A 12,402-nucleotide genomic window follows, 5' to 3' on the forward strand; every position below is an offset into this window, starting at 1 on the left:
AGAGAGAGAAGGAAAGGGAAGAACCAGTGGTCCCTGGCAGGTCACTGCTGCCTCTGCACTGTGCAGTGCTGGGAAGTGAAGGGGAATAGCAATACTTCACTTTAGGCTGTCTCCTTTGTTCCTCTAATGCATCTAATGCACCAGCAGGAGAGACTGACATCTCTAAGGCCAATGCAGTTGATTTCATTATTCCATTGCTCTGCATGGTGGCTCCTTTCCATGTGTTCCCTAAGGTTTTATAGCCACAATTTCACATTCATTTATCTTGGGCCGCTCAGCAGTAACCCCTGCATTGATTTTGTATCATCAGAAGTGCTAGATGTGGGAAAGGCCTATGATGGGATTCAGCAGCTCTTCCTGCCAATGCAAGCATCATCTCTCCTTGTCTGCTTGGTGACCTCCACTATTTTCCTTCTGTGTTGTCTCCTAGGAATAATGCTTTTCTGCTATTCTGTTTGTGGTATCTCTGCCTTGACCCTGCCCCTTTCCTCTTTTACATCTCCTTAGATAATTCTCCAGAATTTGCTGTCTGACCCTTCAGAGTCTGGCAGAAAAGGTTTTTTTCACCCTTCCCTGAGCCAAACACTGAAAACCAGGTTTGCAGTCCTTCTCCAAACTGAATTCCTCCAGTCATTTAGTATTGATTTTCCCCTGCATTCCCTGCAGCTCCCTGGTCTGAGATGTACTATCCTGAGTGATGCAGGTGAGGACCTGCTGAGAAATGGAAAGGCACTGAGATTTGTCCTGCTCCCTTACCTACATCCTTGCAAATGTATCCCAAATAACAATTCCAACACAGGCTGCTGAAGCTGCATTGGCCTGCAGGTGAGTCTGGATTGAAGTGTGTCTGCCTGGTTGTGATGGGGTCACATTCACTTGCTCTGATGAATTGGGGTGTGTTGCACACTGGAGATGAGTGACCCTCATGCTGATTTAATTCCTTGTGGTGTGAACTGACAGTTTTTAAGGCAACTGTAAGTGTAAGTTAACATTAAAAAACCTCCCTCTTTTGTTAGTGCTATCAATTGTAATACTAAAGGGGGTGATGGCAGGTAGCAGACCCATTCAGTATCTGTGGAATTCACTTGAAAGGGGCCTCAGTGTCACATTATACCAGTCTGAACCAGGTGACAAATTGTGGAAGGTGTGGGAGACTCAGATGACACTTTCTGAACAGCAATCAGGACAAAGAAACAAGTCAAAGGAACCCAGAAAAATGCAAAATCTTTAGAAAAGACAGGAATTTATGCTGGAAAAACTGTGAGGGAGCTTTATATGAATTGCAGATGTGCAGTAAGAGAAACTTGGAAAATGGCTGACCTAGGATGACCTAGGAATGAATATGGCTGGGAAATTAGACAATAATTTGTCTAGACATGATGTCAAAAAGGCCAAACAATACTGAGCTGAGTTAGTAGATCTGAAAATAAGAACAAGGCAGTAGCTCTATATATGAGTATGTTATGACCACATCTGAAAAAGTGCTTTTAACAATATATTACCAGGATGGAAAAGACTGACCTTGAAAATAGAAGAAAATTGATTTGGGGGACTGATGTATCAGAAATTGCAAAGAAAAAATGTATGCATGAACTCTGTCACGCCTACAGTTACTATAAGTAATTGCAGGCAATTAAGAAGGGAAAGATTTAGCCTGAATAAAAGGAAAATGTGTTCATATATTCAAAGCAGCAAGTAGGGCTTGTTTAGCACAACCCAGCAGGATCTAAGAAGGATGGAGCTGAACAATAGCAAAATGTAATACAATGGACTGTTTCCAAGAAATGAGATATCTTAAAAGATGAAGCCATCTCTCAAAGGAAAATGGTTGGTTTCTGAGAAGGCTGGACATCTTTCTGCAGAAAACAAAGTTAATTAGAATTTCCCTTCCCCAGCACCCTAGAAGGCATCTCAAACAGCCACCCATGTCTGGCTCATAGACAGGCAGCAGAAGACCTGAGGAAAGGCAGTTCCACTAGGTTTTTCCTGCCTTCATCTAGGCAGAATTTAGAAAAGCAAGAGGGGAAAAAAAAAAACCACCAAGGCAGAACCCTCACCTCTCAGATTGCGAATGAAGTCCTCCAGCATCATCTTCCTGTCAGGCTTGATGTTGGGGCTGTACATGTCTGTGTTGAGGAGGATGATTGCAAAGGCCAAGATGAAGATGGTGTCCGGGTTGTGGAACTGCTGGACCACATCTGGGTTGCACATGCAGTACCTCTGGCTGCAGCAGGAGGGATGCACACACTCAGCATGGAACATGGGACCCCTCTGCTCCAGCTGGGCAATGCCTTTACCACAAGCAGATCACATTCCTTTCACCCCACCTCTCACATATAAGAGAAGGAATCCACTGCTCTCTGAAGGCAGATTTCCCCACCAATGGCTGAAGTAGGCCACTGAAACTTCAGCCTTCTTGTCCTCAGGAAGCAAAAAAGCAAGTGAGGCTGGAGTGGGCTACTCAGACTGTGTCATACACAAGTGGTGTGTGCTCCAGCCTGCCTTGCTCAGCACTCCTCTGGATGCACCAAGGAGAACAGAGAAGCCCTGCAAGCCCCTCTGCTTCTCTTCCTGTGAGTCACCAGTGAACAGGGAATCCCTTGCTGGAAGCCATGTCAGGACTGGCCTCCCTCTGGCCCTGGTGCCCTTCATGCCACTGAGGCTCTGACAAGGCCGCGGCTGTGACGCAGCACAGAGGACTCCATCCCTCAGGGGACTCCATCCCTCAGGAGCCCCTCCATGATCCCCCTCTCTGGGAGGGAACTCTGTGGGCGTTCTCTCCATGGCTGCTGGATTTTTTGCCTTGTGCTGTGTTCCCTGCTTGCCCTGGTTGCAGCTGTGGGACTGCAGGGCTCCTGCTCTTACCTGAAGGCCTCGATGAGCCGCTCCACCTTCTGCGCCTCCCCCTGCACGCGGATGTGGGCCTGGAATTTCCGCAGGGCTTCGTCCAGCTCCATGCCTGAGAAATCCATCTCGTCCACCACACAGCTGTGAGAGGGGGACACAGCCTTCATCAGAACAGCCTCCTGTGGATGACACCAGGCAGGCTCCTCCACTGTGGCACTGAGGCCTGGTCCCCAAGGGAAAGGCCCTGAGACATCGCTATGGCTTCCTGGATCCTGCTTACCACAGGCAGTGATTTTACTCAAGTGATTCCTGCATTCTACAGCTGGTGAGCAATTGTGCTTTACTATATATTTTTATATATATGTGTGTGTATGTGTGTGTATACACCATCATATATACATATCACACTGTCAAAACCCAGGAAATTCTTCTGGCTGCCCTGGAGGACTCAAGCCTCTGCCTAGGGAGCTCAGAGACCTTGGCACAGAGCCCAAGACCCCTGTGCCTTTGATCTTGACCCATGGAGCAAATTACCACCTTATACAAAGAATTACAAGTCAAGGGAGTTTAAGTAGAATAATAGTTAGTTTGTCACGGAGTGAAAAAAATAGATTTTTGAGGTTTTTGGAATGGGAGCTCGGGGTCCCAAGATGGAGGAATTTGGGCGTGCTTTGTCCTTTTTCCTCCTTCTTCCTAGCCTCCATGTTCTGGGTGATGCTGGCACTTTTGCATTGGTTTAAGGTAGAAACTCACTGTCTAATTGGTGATAGGTATTGGGAAGCTATGGTAAATAAAGTACACATAGCTTTTAGTTTAAAAAAATAACATTGCCCCAGGGGCAGTCAGTTTGCTTCTGTCTGACCTGCTGAACAGACCTCAGCAGGCCAGAGAAAGAATTTTATAGATAAGAAACAATAAACAACCTTGAGAACGAGACCAGAAGAGTCCTTCTTCAACTGCTGGGCTGGGAAAAGAGATTTTCTAACACATCTTGGGGTCACTCTGGCCAGCAGAGATTCTGAGATCACACCATAGACAGCATATACATTCACATGGGCATATACAGAGAAAGTATGTGTAGATATACATGTATTGATACTTACCTGTATCTATATAGATATATGGACATCTATATTGACATAGATATTTAGACACATGTATCAATATTAATAAGACCAGAATCAGCCCAGAGAAAGTAGGAAATGGAAGCTGTTGTACAGAAATAACATGCAACATTACCTGCTCATCTGGTGGCACTTTGCATTTTGGCGTGATTCACTGCCCACTGGAAATTCATGGCCAATTTAGATACCCCAAGAAGGGCATGATACCTCTCTTATTTCCCACTAAAGCATTCTCATCTTATTTCCCACTAAGAATTCTCATCTTATAAAGGCCCTGCTGTTAGTCTCCAAAGCCTATCACTGCAGTACTTGATCTCTGTATTAGTCAAATCATCTACTTGTTCTTTTTCTTACTGCATGATATTTCAGTCACTTGTAATGACAACACCTTTCTCATGTGGCTTCAGCACATTCTGTTAGCATATTCCTACCTTTTGTGCTCAGGTCATTACTGCAGCATTAATCAAAAGAAACCCCTGTTCATGATGTCCCTCAGGCCCAACTTCCCATTTCAGCAGAGTATGTAGGCACTAATGTCTGTATCAGCCAATTTGCTCCCCTGTTTATTATTCCTCTGCTAATTTCTCTCTCTTCCACTCTCAACAAAAGATTTCTCATGTCCAAAGCTTTGCTGAAGTCTAGATTTATGTTCTGCATGTCCCCTCTCTAGAAAACTAGTTATTCTAACAAACACAGACATTAAATTACTTTATTTTCCACTGACTTTGGTATGTACAATTTACCTTTCTGCTTGTCATTATTCTTACCTAAAAATAAATTTTAAGAACTGAAATAATATCTGACAGATGAAGAAAATCACAGGTGCCAAAATCCCATTTTCTTTAAACCTTCATTGAACACAAAGTCACTAATTTGCTAATGGGACCACTTTGACATTAGAAGTGCATTAAAAATTCAAGAACTTTATATTTTCTGCTGCTTTTTACCTTGGAGGTTACTTCTATTAGCCCCTTAACCCCTTTATTTCATTTTTTGCATTGTGTTTGGGGTAAAGGATATGTCATGTGGTAAAGGATAAACTGGTCCCACATTTAAGCTTATTAAGGAGGAAATTTTCCCCAAGACAGGTTATCCGGGACTTTATGAGGAGTGGTATAGGGAAAAAAAGAGGGGGAAAGTATTACCTCTCTTCTGGATCCTTCTGTTTCCTAGGATTAGCTGGAAATTTGGCGAAAGAAACCTCTACTAATAAAGGGATATGCTGTTATCAGTTCTTCCTTTCTGAGATCAGCTGTGTCTGTGGGTCTAAGTGCTGCAGTTTGCTGTGAGTTATTGGAAAGTGGTTTGTGATCTAAGCTGTTGAGTGCCACATGCAGCCTTGCTAGAATAAAAATCTGTTGCACAATTCCTCAAATGGGTGAGGGACAGAGATCTGAACTCAGAAATGTCTCTGCATTCCTCCACTGCCTTATTGATTCAGGAGTTGTCATCATTTAGCTGGGTGACACCTGCAGAATAACTTACCAAGAGCTCTGACTGAACATAAAGTGCTTTGTATCTCCTGAGGTTGGACTTTTACAACCTCAGCTAGGAATTGTGAGCTCTTTCTCTGCACAAAGTCCATATAATCGAAATTCAGAAACAAATAGGGAGCAAGGAAAGAGAATCAAAGGGACTTCTCTCTTAGGAAATCTTCTATGAAATATTTTTTTATCTCTCCAAGAGGTGGACTGCAGGAACACTTTGCAATAAGAAAAACTTCCTTCACTGCATCTTTCCTTTTTTATTTTTATTTTTCTCATACTTACACTCAGTCCCTTGGGTTAACATCAAGGCATTCTGCTTCTTGGAATTTATCGTTGATAGTAAAAACAGTTTTCCTCTTGTTAGTTATTATTGCGTTCACAGCTGCAACCACCTCTGCACTTGAGCTTTTGTTATTATTTTTTAATCCTTTCCAGAGTGCAAGTGTTTCTCAGCACTGACCCCGCTGATTTTGTTGCTATTGTCTGCTTCCAGACATGTGAACACTGAGTGCTTGCATGCCCCAGGGACACCCACTGAGGTCACCCTAGTAGCTCCAATCCACCAGCATGAAATCATCTATCTTTTGCTTACTCCTTCCCTCTTTGATCAGTCTTTCCCCCTGCACACAGGCTGCCCTAAAACATCCTCCTCTTTGTGTACAAATCTTGAGTAATAAAGTCAATACCCATAATACAGAAAGCATGGAGCTTTCGTTAGGACAAGTAGGACAAGGCAGCTGTTCACAGCTCTTTTCAAATTGCTACTTGAGTTATGCTTGGATTCTCCTAGGAGGGTTTCTCTCACAGACTGACTAATGCAGGTTTCCTTTGTAAATTCCAACTCCTGGGAGTCTCTTCCATTTTTCTCTCAGCCCAAAGAACAATGTCCCCTGTCCTGCTTACTGAGAAAAGTTGACCAGGCAGAAAGGACAGGTTAGGAAGAATGTTTGATTCAAGCAAAGTCAGCCTGTGCTTGGATTTGATTTATCTGACAAATCCTGTGCCAAAGGTCTGAAGAACAGCTCCTAGAGGAGCCATCAGGCACCAAGCTGGTATTTCTGCTGTTAGACAGGCAGAAAAAAAGATGGGTCAGACTTGTCTGTTAATTTTGTGTGCAAATTTGACACAGCAAAGTCGAAAGAGCCAAACAGCCTTGTGCTATGGGTCTGCCATGTTCCTCCTCCTCTTCCTTGTGCTGTGGGTCTGCATTGTTCCTCCTCCTCCTCTAGACAGCTGGAAGTTTTGCAACCTTCAGATTCCTGCACAGACTCACATTAACTTTCCAAATGCACTCTGGTAACTGTGTCAGACATCCCCTGAAGTGCAGCACAACTTTTCTTCATGAAACCAGAGAAGATCTTTTCTTTCCAAGCTAGAGACCATGGAAGCTGACAAAGGATATGAGAGTGGGTGGCTCTCTGCATCCAAGGAATAAACCAAAATCTTATGTGCACATGCCAAAACCAGTGCTGAGTTCATTTTCTCACAAACACCTGGACACCTGCAAGATGCCTATTCCAGAACCTCCAGGAGGCTTGAGAGATGATGATACAGGGACACAGTAATCACCTTATAAAATCTCATGTTTCAACGCCTTCCTGCCCAGGAACTTGCAACAAACCACACAAATTGAACTCACAGTGCATCCAGAGATTCATTTAGCCCACTATCTGTAAGGATATGACTTTGGATATTTGGATCATGCTGAAGTGAGCAGGAAAAGCCTCATGAACAAGGGGGTGGAGGTTGAGGACTCTTGGGCCACCTGTGTACATGAGGAGTTTGATCTGCCCTGAGGCACCTCACAACAATAAGCAGAGAATTCCACACCAGGTTCCAGGACCAAAGAATGAGCTCCTAGATGGATTATTCTGCTTAGCTGTTCTCTCTGTTGTAGCCTCCTAGGCTACAGGGAAAAGATCCTCCTAAAAGTGGGTGGACATAATGGCAGAAGAGCTGTGAGGATTTAGCACAGGGCCAAGCATGGCAAAAGAGCCTGTGGCAAAAGGGTTCAGTGAAGACAGGAAGCAGCTGTACCATGTGGGGCTGGGATCTGCTCAGCCAAGTGTAATGACCTATTTTCCAGCTTTTCCGCTCAGGTGACAATGCAGCAGGGGCTGGGATGCAGCTAAAAGCATCTGTAATGAACCTGCAGCCTCCACTCAGGGAGGGAGCAAGGGGGGAGGCAGCCAGGTGGAAAGTTTAAAATCATAAGGCACTAAGATATGTAATAAAAAACATCCCTTTTCTCAGCCTCCCTAATTCTACAGGATTTCTGAAGGTGAGTCAGGATTTGGGTGAATTGTAGAAGAGCTCAGCTCCCTGGAAGGAAATTGCCCTGCATGTGCAGGCAGAACAGAAAGAAAAGTTAACAGGACTCCCTGATTCCATGCACCAGTGGGCACAGGTGTGTGTCCCAGTCCTGCCCTCCCCACCCTCTTGGGAAGGACAGTCTCTACAATGGAGACCATGGAGACCATGCCCACACTAGACTTCCCTTTCTGGGGAATGCTACAGGATTGCTGTATTGCCTGGTTTTGCCCTGGGCTGCCATGCCTGCTCACCCTCCCATGGTTGTTGGTAGCTCACATGCCTACTTGCTTGGGAATCTTCACCTTCCTGAGTTTCTCTGGGAACTGGGCAGGCTCAGGCTGCACAGTCAGCCTGCCCAGGCCTGGCATGGGAGGGTTGTTCTTACATTTGGTGTGTGCCACAGCCCTGCTTGCAGCTGGAGGTCAGAACTGCCTAACACAATCTTCCCTCTGTCCTGTTTCTATCCCATCCTTGTCTATTGCTCCTGCTCAAACCCTCCTGTGATGAAAGTGCCCTACTGACCCTCTGTAGCATCCTCAGTAAGAAGGAGAAAGAAGGCTAGTTTGGGCTAACCTGGCAAGTCCATCTGTCTGTCCAAGAGGAGCCTCATTCTTCTCAGAGAGGCAATGCCTTTGCTGGGCTCCCAGCTCTGCATGTTCTGAGAGCAGCTTCTCTCTCCCTGACTTTCCATGACAGAGAGACAAGACAACACAGGCTTGACAGACAGGAGACCTCCTCAACCCCAGGGAGAATGTCTCCAACAGCAACTTCCACTCTTAACACCAGCCAGACCCTGAGAATGTCTCCTCTGCTGGAATCTCTGCCCATTTCTCCTCTGGCAACAAGTGCACCAGGACAGCCACATCTGCACTCCCAAATCCCACAAGCTGAACACAAACCATCCAGTACCAGCACAGCTGATTCCATTCATGAAATCACTCACATTATCTTGTTCATGAATGATCTATGAATGGAAGTAATTCCTGAGTCAGGAACAGGTGGAGGGGAAGAATGGACTAAAGTGAAGGAAAGTATGACGAAAGGAGAACAAAAGCAACAAATAAACACAAAATGAAGAAAGGATGCAAGAATGATGACGTGTCTTGTATTAAAACTATGTGTTAATGCATTGGGCCTGACTTTTTCAAAGTAACAGAATTATTTTTCTGCAGTACTTGACAAATAGATTTGATGAAAACTGCTCAGTACCACATAGGTCCTTGAATGGGCCAGGCTACCTCTCTCCAGCTGTATTTCCTGGACTGGTAGACACTGAAACCCTGGGGCAGGTCTCCAGTGACTCCAGGAGATTCTTGGATCTTACTGGATCTTCTTAGATTCTTCTAGATGCTCATCACAGTGAGTAGTTATTTTGTGAGATGCTTAAAACAAGTGGGATTTATGCCCTGCAACACAAAATGCCTAAAAGCTGCACATCCAGACTAAACTAGCACACTGAGAAGAACAACACTCTTGAGGGCCCCATGTCTCTCCGTTGACAAAAGGAATTCATAAATTTCTAGAAGACACTAAACTTAGTGGTGGCCAACAACAAGTGAGATAAATCCTAGTTTTAAAGACTGAAGTCTTTTCTATACAAGAAAATTACACACTGCATCTTCCTAAAGAGACAGACCTGAGTGGTTCAGTGTTATCAATGTGTGTGTGTCAATTACAGTCAGAAACTGTTGAAAATCTCCTGCTTTCTCTGCTTTTCCTCTGGCTAGCATGTAGAACTACTTGTGAATTATCCAGACACCTGTTTTGAGTTCCAAGAAAATCAGTTTAAGGTTGAAAGATAAGAGCAGGAAGATGGAAGGGAGATTAGAATTTCAGGGCATTTAGGGGCTGGGCATGAAGGTGTGGGAAGGCAAAATAGCACACCAAAGTGCTCAATCCTCATAAAATGCTTTCCTCACCTAAACCCCTGCCCTTTTACATAAAAGGCTTTGTAACCAGCATAACACTTCTCTGGACGTTTACATTCACTGGTGGCAGTAAAGTGGGATCATCTTCACAGTGCCAAACAGCACTCTGCACTCCTGAGCTCTGCTGTCTGACAGCAGGAACAGCCTTCTCTGTCAGCCAGCACAGCTTCCAAACCTGCAGAAGCCAAGAGAACTCTGCAGAGTACAGACCTGAATCTGGACATTACAGCTGAGTCTGGAGTTTGTAACCTGGGCAGCTCTGCCCTGCCTCAGAATGCACAAGGGAGCTTGACACTTTTGCAGATGTTTTAAAAGCTGTGCTATTATTTATTCATGCAGCTGAGTTAATTCAACCTGGATGCAATTGAAACATTGCTCACAATACACAATTGCAACATAAGTTTTCACATCGAGCAAAAGCTAAACTAACACAGCAAGGAGCATCAATAATTGAACTTGCTTTTGGGAGGTAGAGGAGGCTCCAGGGTCAGGTTTGGGATGTGAAAGAGCACAGATATCTCTGCCTGCATACAGGCTCCCTCACTGCAGGTGATCACAGCCTGTCCAAGCACTGCTGCCTGCTCATGGCCACCCTGGCTGGCCATTTGACCCCAGCAGGACTAAGTGCCTGTCCTTCTTCTGCCCATTTGGGACACAAAAATGACTGTGGTGTTGGGCAAATCATGCAAAAGCTGCTGTGTGAGCTCTCCTGTCTGCTGCATGCTCTCCAGGGAAAACCATGTACCTTTACTGAGCGTGGGTGGATGTGGGGACAGCACGACAGCCCTTGCAGAGTCTATTCTCCCAACCTGTGCCAGTTTGATGGGAGTTGGATGAGGAATGAGAACCAGACAAGGTCTTAGACAGTTCTGAAATGCCAAAAGGTCCCTGATCTGCCTCTTGCTCCCATAGAAACAGCTCTTAAGTTGTGACCAGTCCTTGAGATACAGTTCACTGGAAATGCCAGCACACTACTCTACACTGCCAGCCCTCTTCCTCCTGCAGCATGGACAGGAAAAATATCCAGGATTATAATTCTGGGCCATGATTTCTCCTTTCAATGCCTTATTTCCATGCATGGGACACTGCTGGGTGTGCAGCCATTGCCCATCCAGCTCTCATGAGCAGCTGATGAAAAATTTGCTCGCAAAACCCACCAACTATGCTCAAGCATATCCCCAAACTCAGAACTGGCACAGGAACAAAGTACCTTCAAATGGCACAGCTACAACCAGCTGAATGTGCATGTTTTTTCCTTCCTGTTTTAGGATATTCTACATGTATTTTAAGTCTACTTTTATCTTTGCCTTCATGGAAGACAAATCAGGCATTTATTGTGAAGAGGGGATGGCAGCACAGATTGTCAGTGCAAGCATATCATCTGTGGCCTGGCAAGATCAGATGCAGGTTTGGACCCTAAACTCAGACCCAGTTGTTTGATACCTGCTCAAGTACACACTGTCCCTGCCCCAGATGTATCCATGCACACACAGCCTCAACATCTCAGTCCCCATCTTTGAGCCTTGTTTTCTACAGATGTTAACAGGATGGGCAAGGTCACTCCCTCACTGAATATTTGGAGTTGTTACCATGAGAGGGGCAGTGGAAACTCTGAGTAATGAGCATGATGGAGTAGGGCCACCTGCTCCAATGGCCCCCACGCCTCATGCAGGAACAGGAACAGGACAGGCAACCCCAGTGTAGCAGCTCCTGGGCACTGAGGCTGGGAGGCTGATACCAGGATTTGCAATAGGCACTGCTCCCAGGAGCTGCTGACACTGAGTTTGTGGTCCCATGTGAGGCAGAGGAACATGATGCCAAATTTACAATTACAGGGAAGAGTCAGCCTGTTGTTGTTGCAATATTCCCCTGTGTGTGCAGAGGCTAGGTTTGGACCTGAGCAGATTATCTGTGGGGGGAAGCAGCCCACACAATGCTTAGTGGAAAAAAAGAGGCAATTACTTTTAATTGTAGTTCTCAGTGTGAAGAGACTGGACAGCACATGTGTATTTTTGCTGGACAAATCAATACTCCTACAGTATATTAAAAAAAGAGATGGCCCAAAGGTCAGGTGGGTACCTGCAGCAATAAGAAGTAGCAATTGCAGCTGGAATTAATTTTAAAATTTAAGCCTAGATTTGGCTCTTGAACTTTGGCATCCTCCAGTTTTTCTCCAAAGTAGAAGTGGTATGTGGATGGGATTTGGAGTTTCTTTATGGTTTGATTCAAGAGAAACCACTGCAAAATTCAAGGGAAATAGAGAACATTTAGGAGAATGGAGAATGTAATAAAGGACCCAGTGCAAAGGACTTCCTGCCTAATGGAAAGGCAGCTCTCACTAAGAGTTGTGCTTCTGCATAATAAAGAAAGACACAGTTGAGTGCTGGTTATGCCTTGAAATGGGTCTCTGAATGAACTAGACTTGAAAGAGGAGAGATGTGCAGGCTGAGAGATGCATGACTTGTGACCAGGAGAGGGTCACACTGAGAGAACTGAAGGAAACAGTCCAGCAAAGGCAGCCACTGAACAGAAGCAGGAAGGAAAACTCAAAGTTTGTTCTGAAAAGGGGCAGCTCAGCTGGTTGGAGATTTTGGAGTGGGGATGTTCCTCAGTGCTCCGTGGCTGCTGTGGCAATGACGAGCCCTTAGTAGCATGTTTTCATAGGCAGGCCTCCTCATCACCACAAACAGGACCTTATAATTA

General features: G+C 45.2%; 1 protein-coding gene across 1 annotated transcript in view; it reads right to left on the reverse strand.

Annotated features, from left to right (window-relative positions):
• The window catches only part of IQSEC3 (IQ motif and Sec7 domain ArfGEF 3), a 30,639-nt gene that overhangs the window by 5,945 nt on the left and 12,292 nt on the right, over positions 1–12,402 (reverse strand). Inside the window, exons 4-5 of the mRNA XM_058805584.1 lie at positions 2,866–2,988; positions 2,058–2,224 (exon numbers count right to left, since the gene is read on the reverse strand). Of these exons, the coding sequence (XP_058661567.1) occupies positions 2,058–2,224; positions 2,866–2,988 (290 nt within the window). The remainder of the gene's footprint in view (positions 1–2,057; positions 2,225–2,865; positions 2,989–12,402) is intronic.

This window comes from Ammospiza caudacuta, chromosome 5, assembly GCF_027887145.1.
Source record: "Ammospiza caudacuta isolate bAmmCau1 chromosome 5, bAmmCau1.pri, whole genome shotgun sequence".
NCBI lineage: Eukaryota > Metazoa > Chordata > Aves > Passeriformes > Passerellidae > Ammospiza > Ammospiza caudacuta.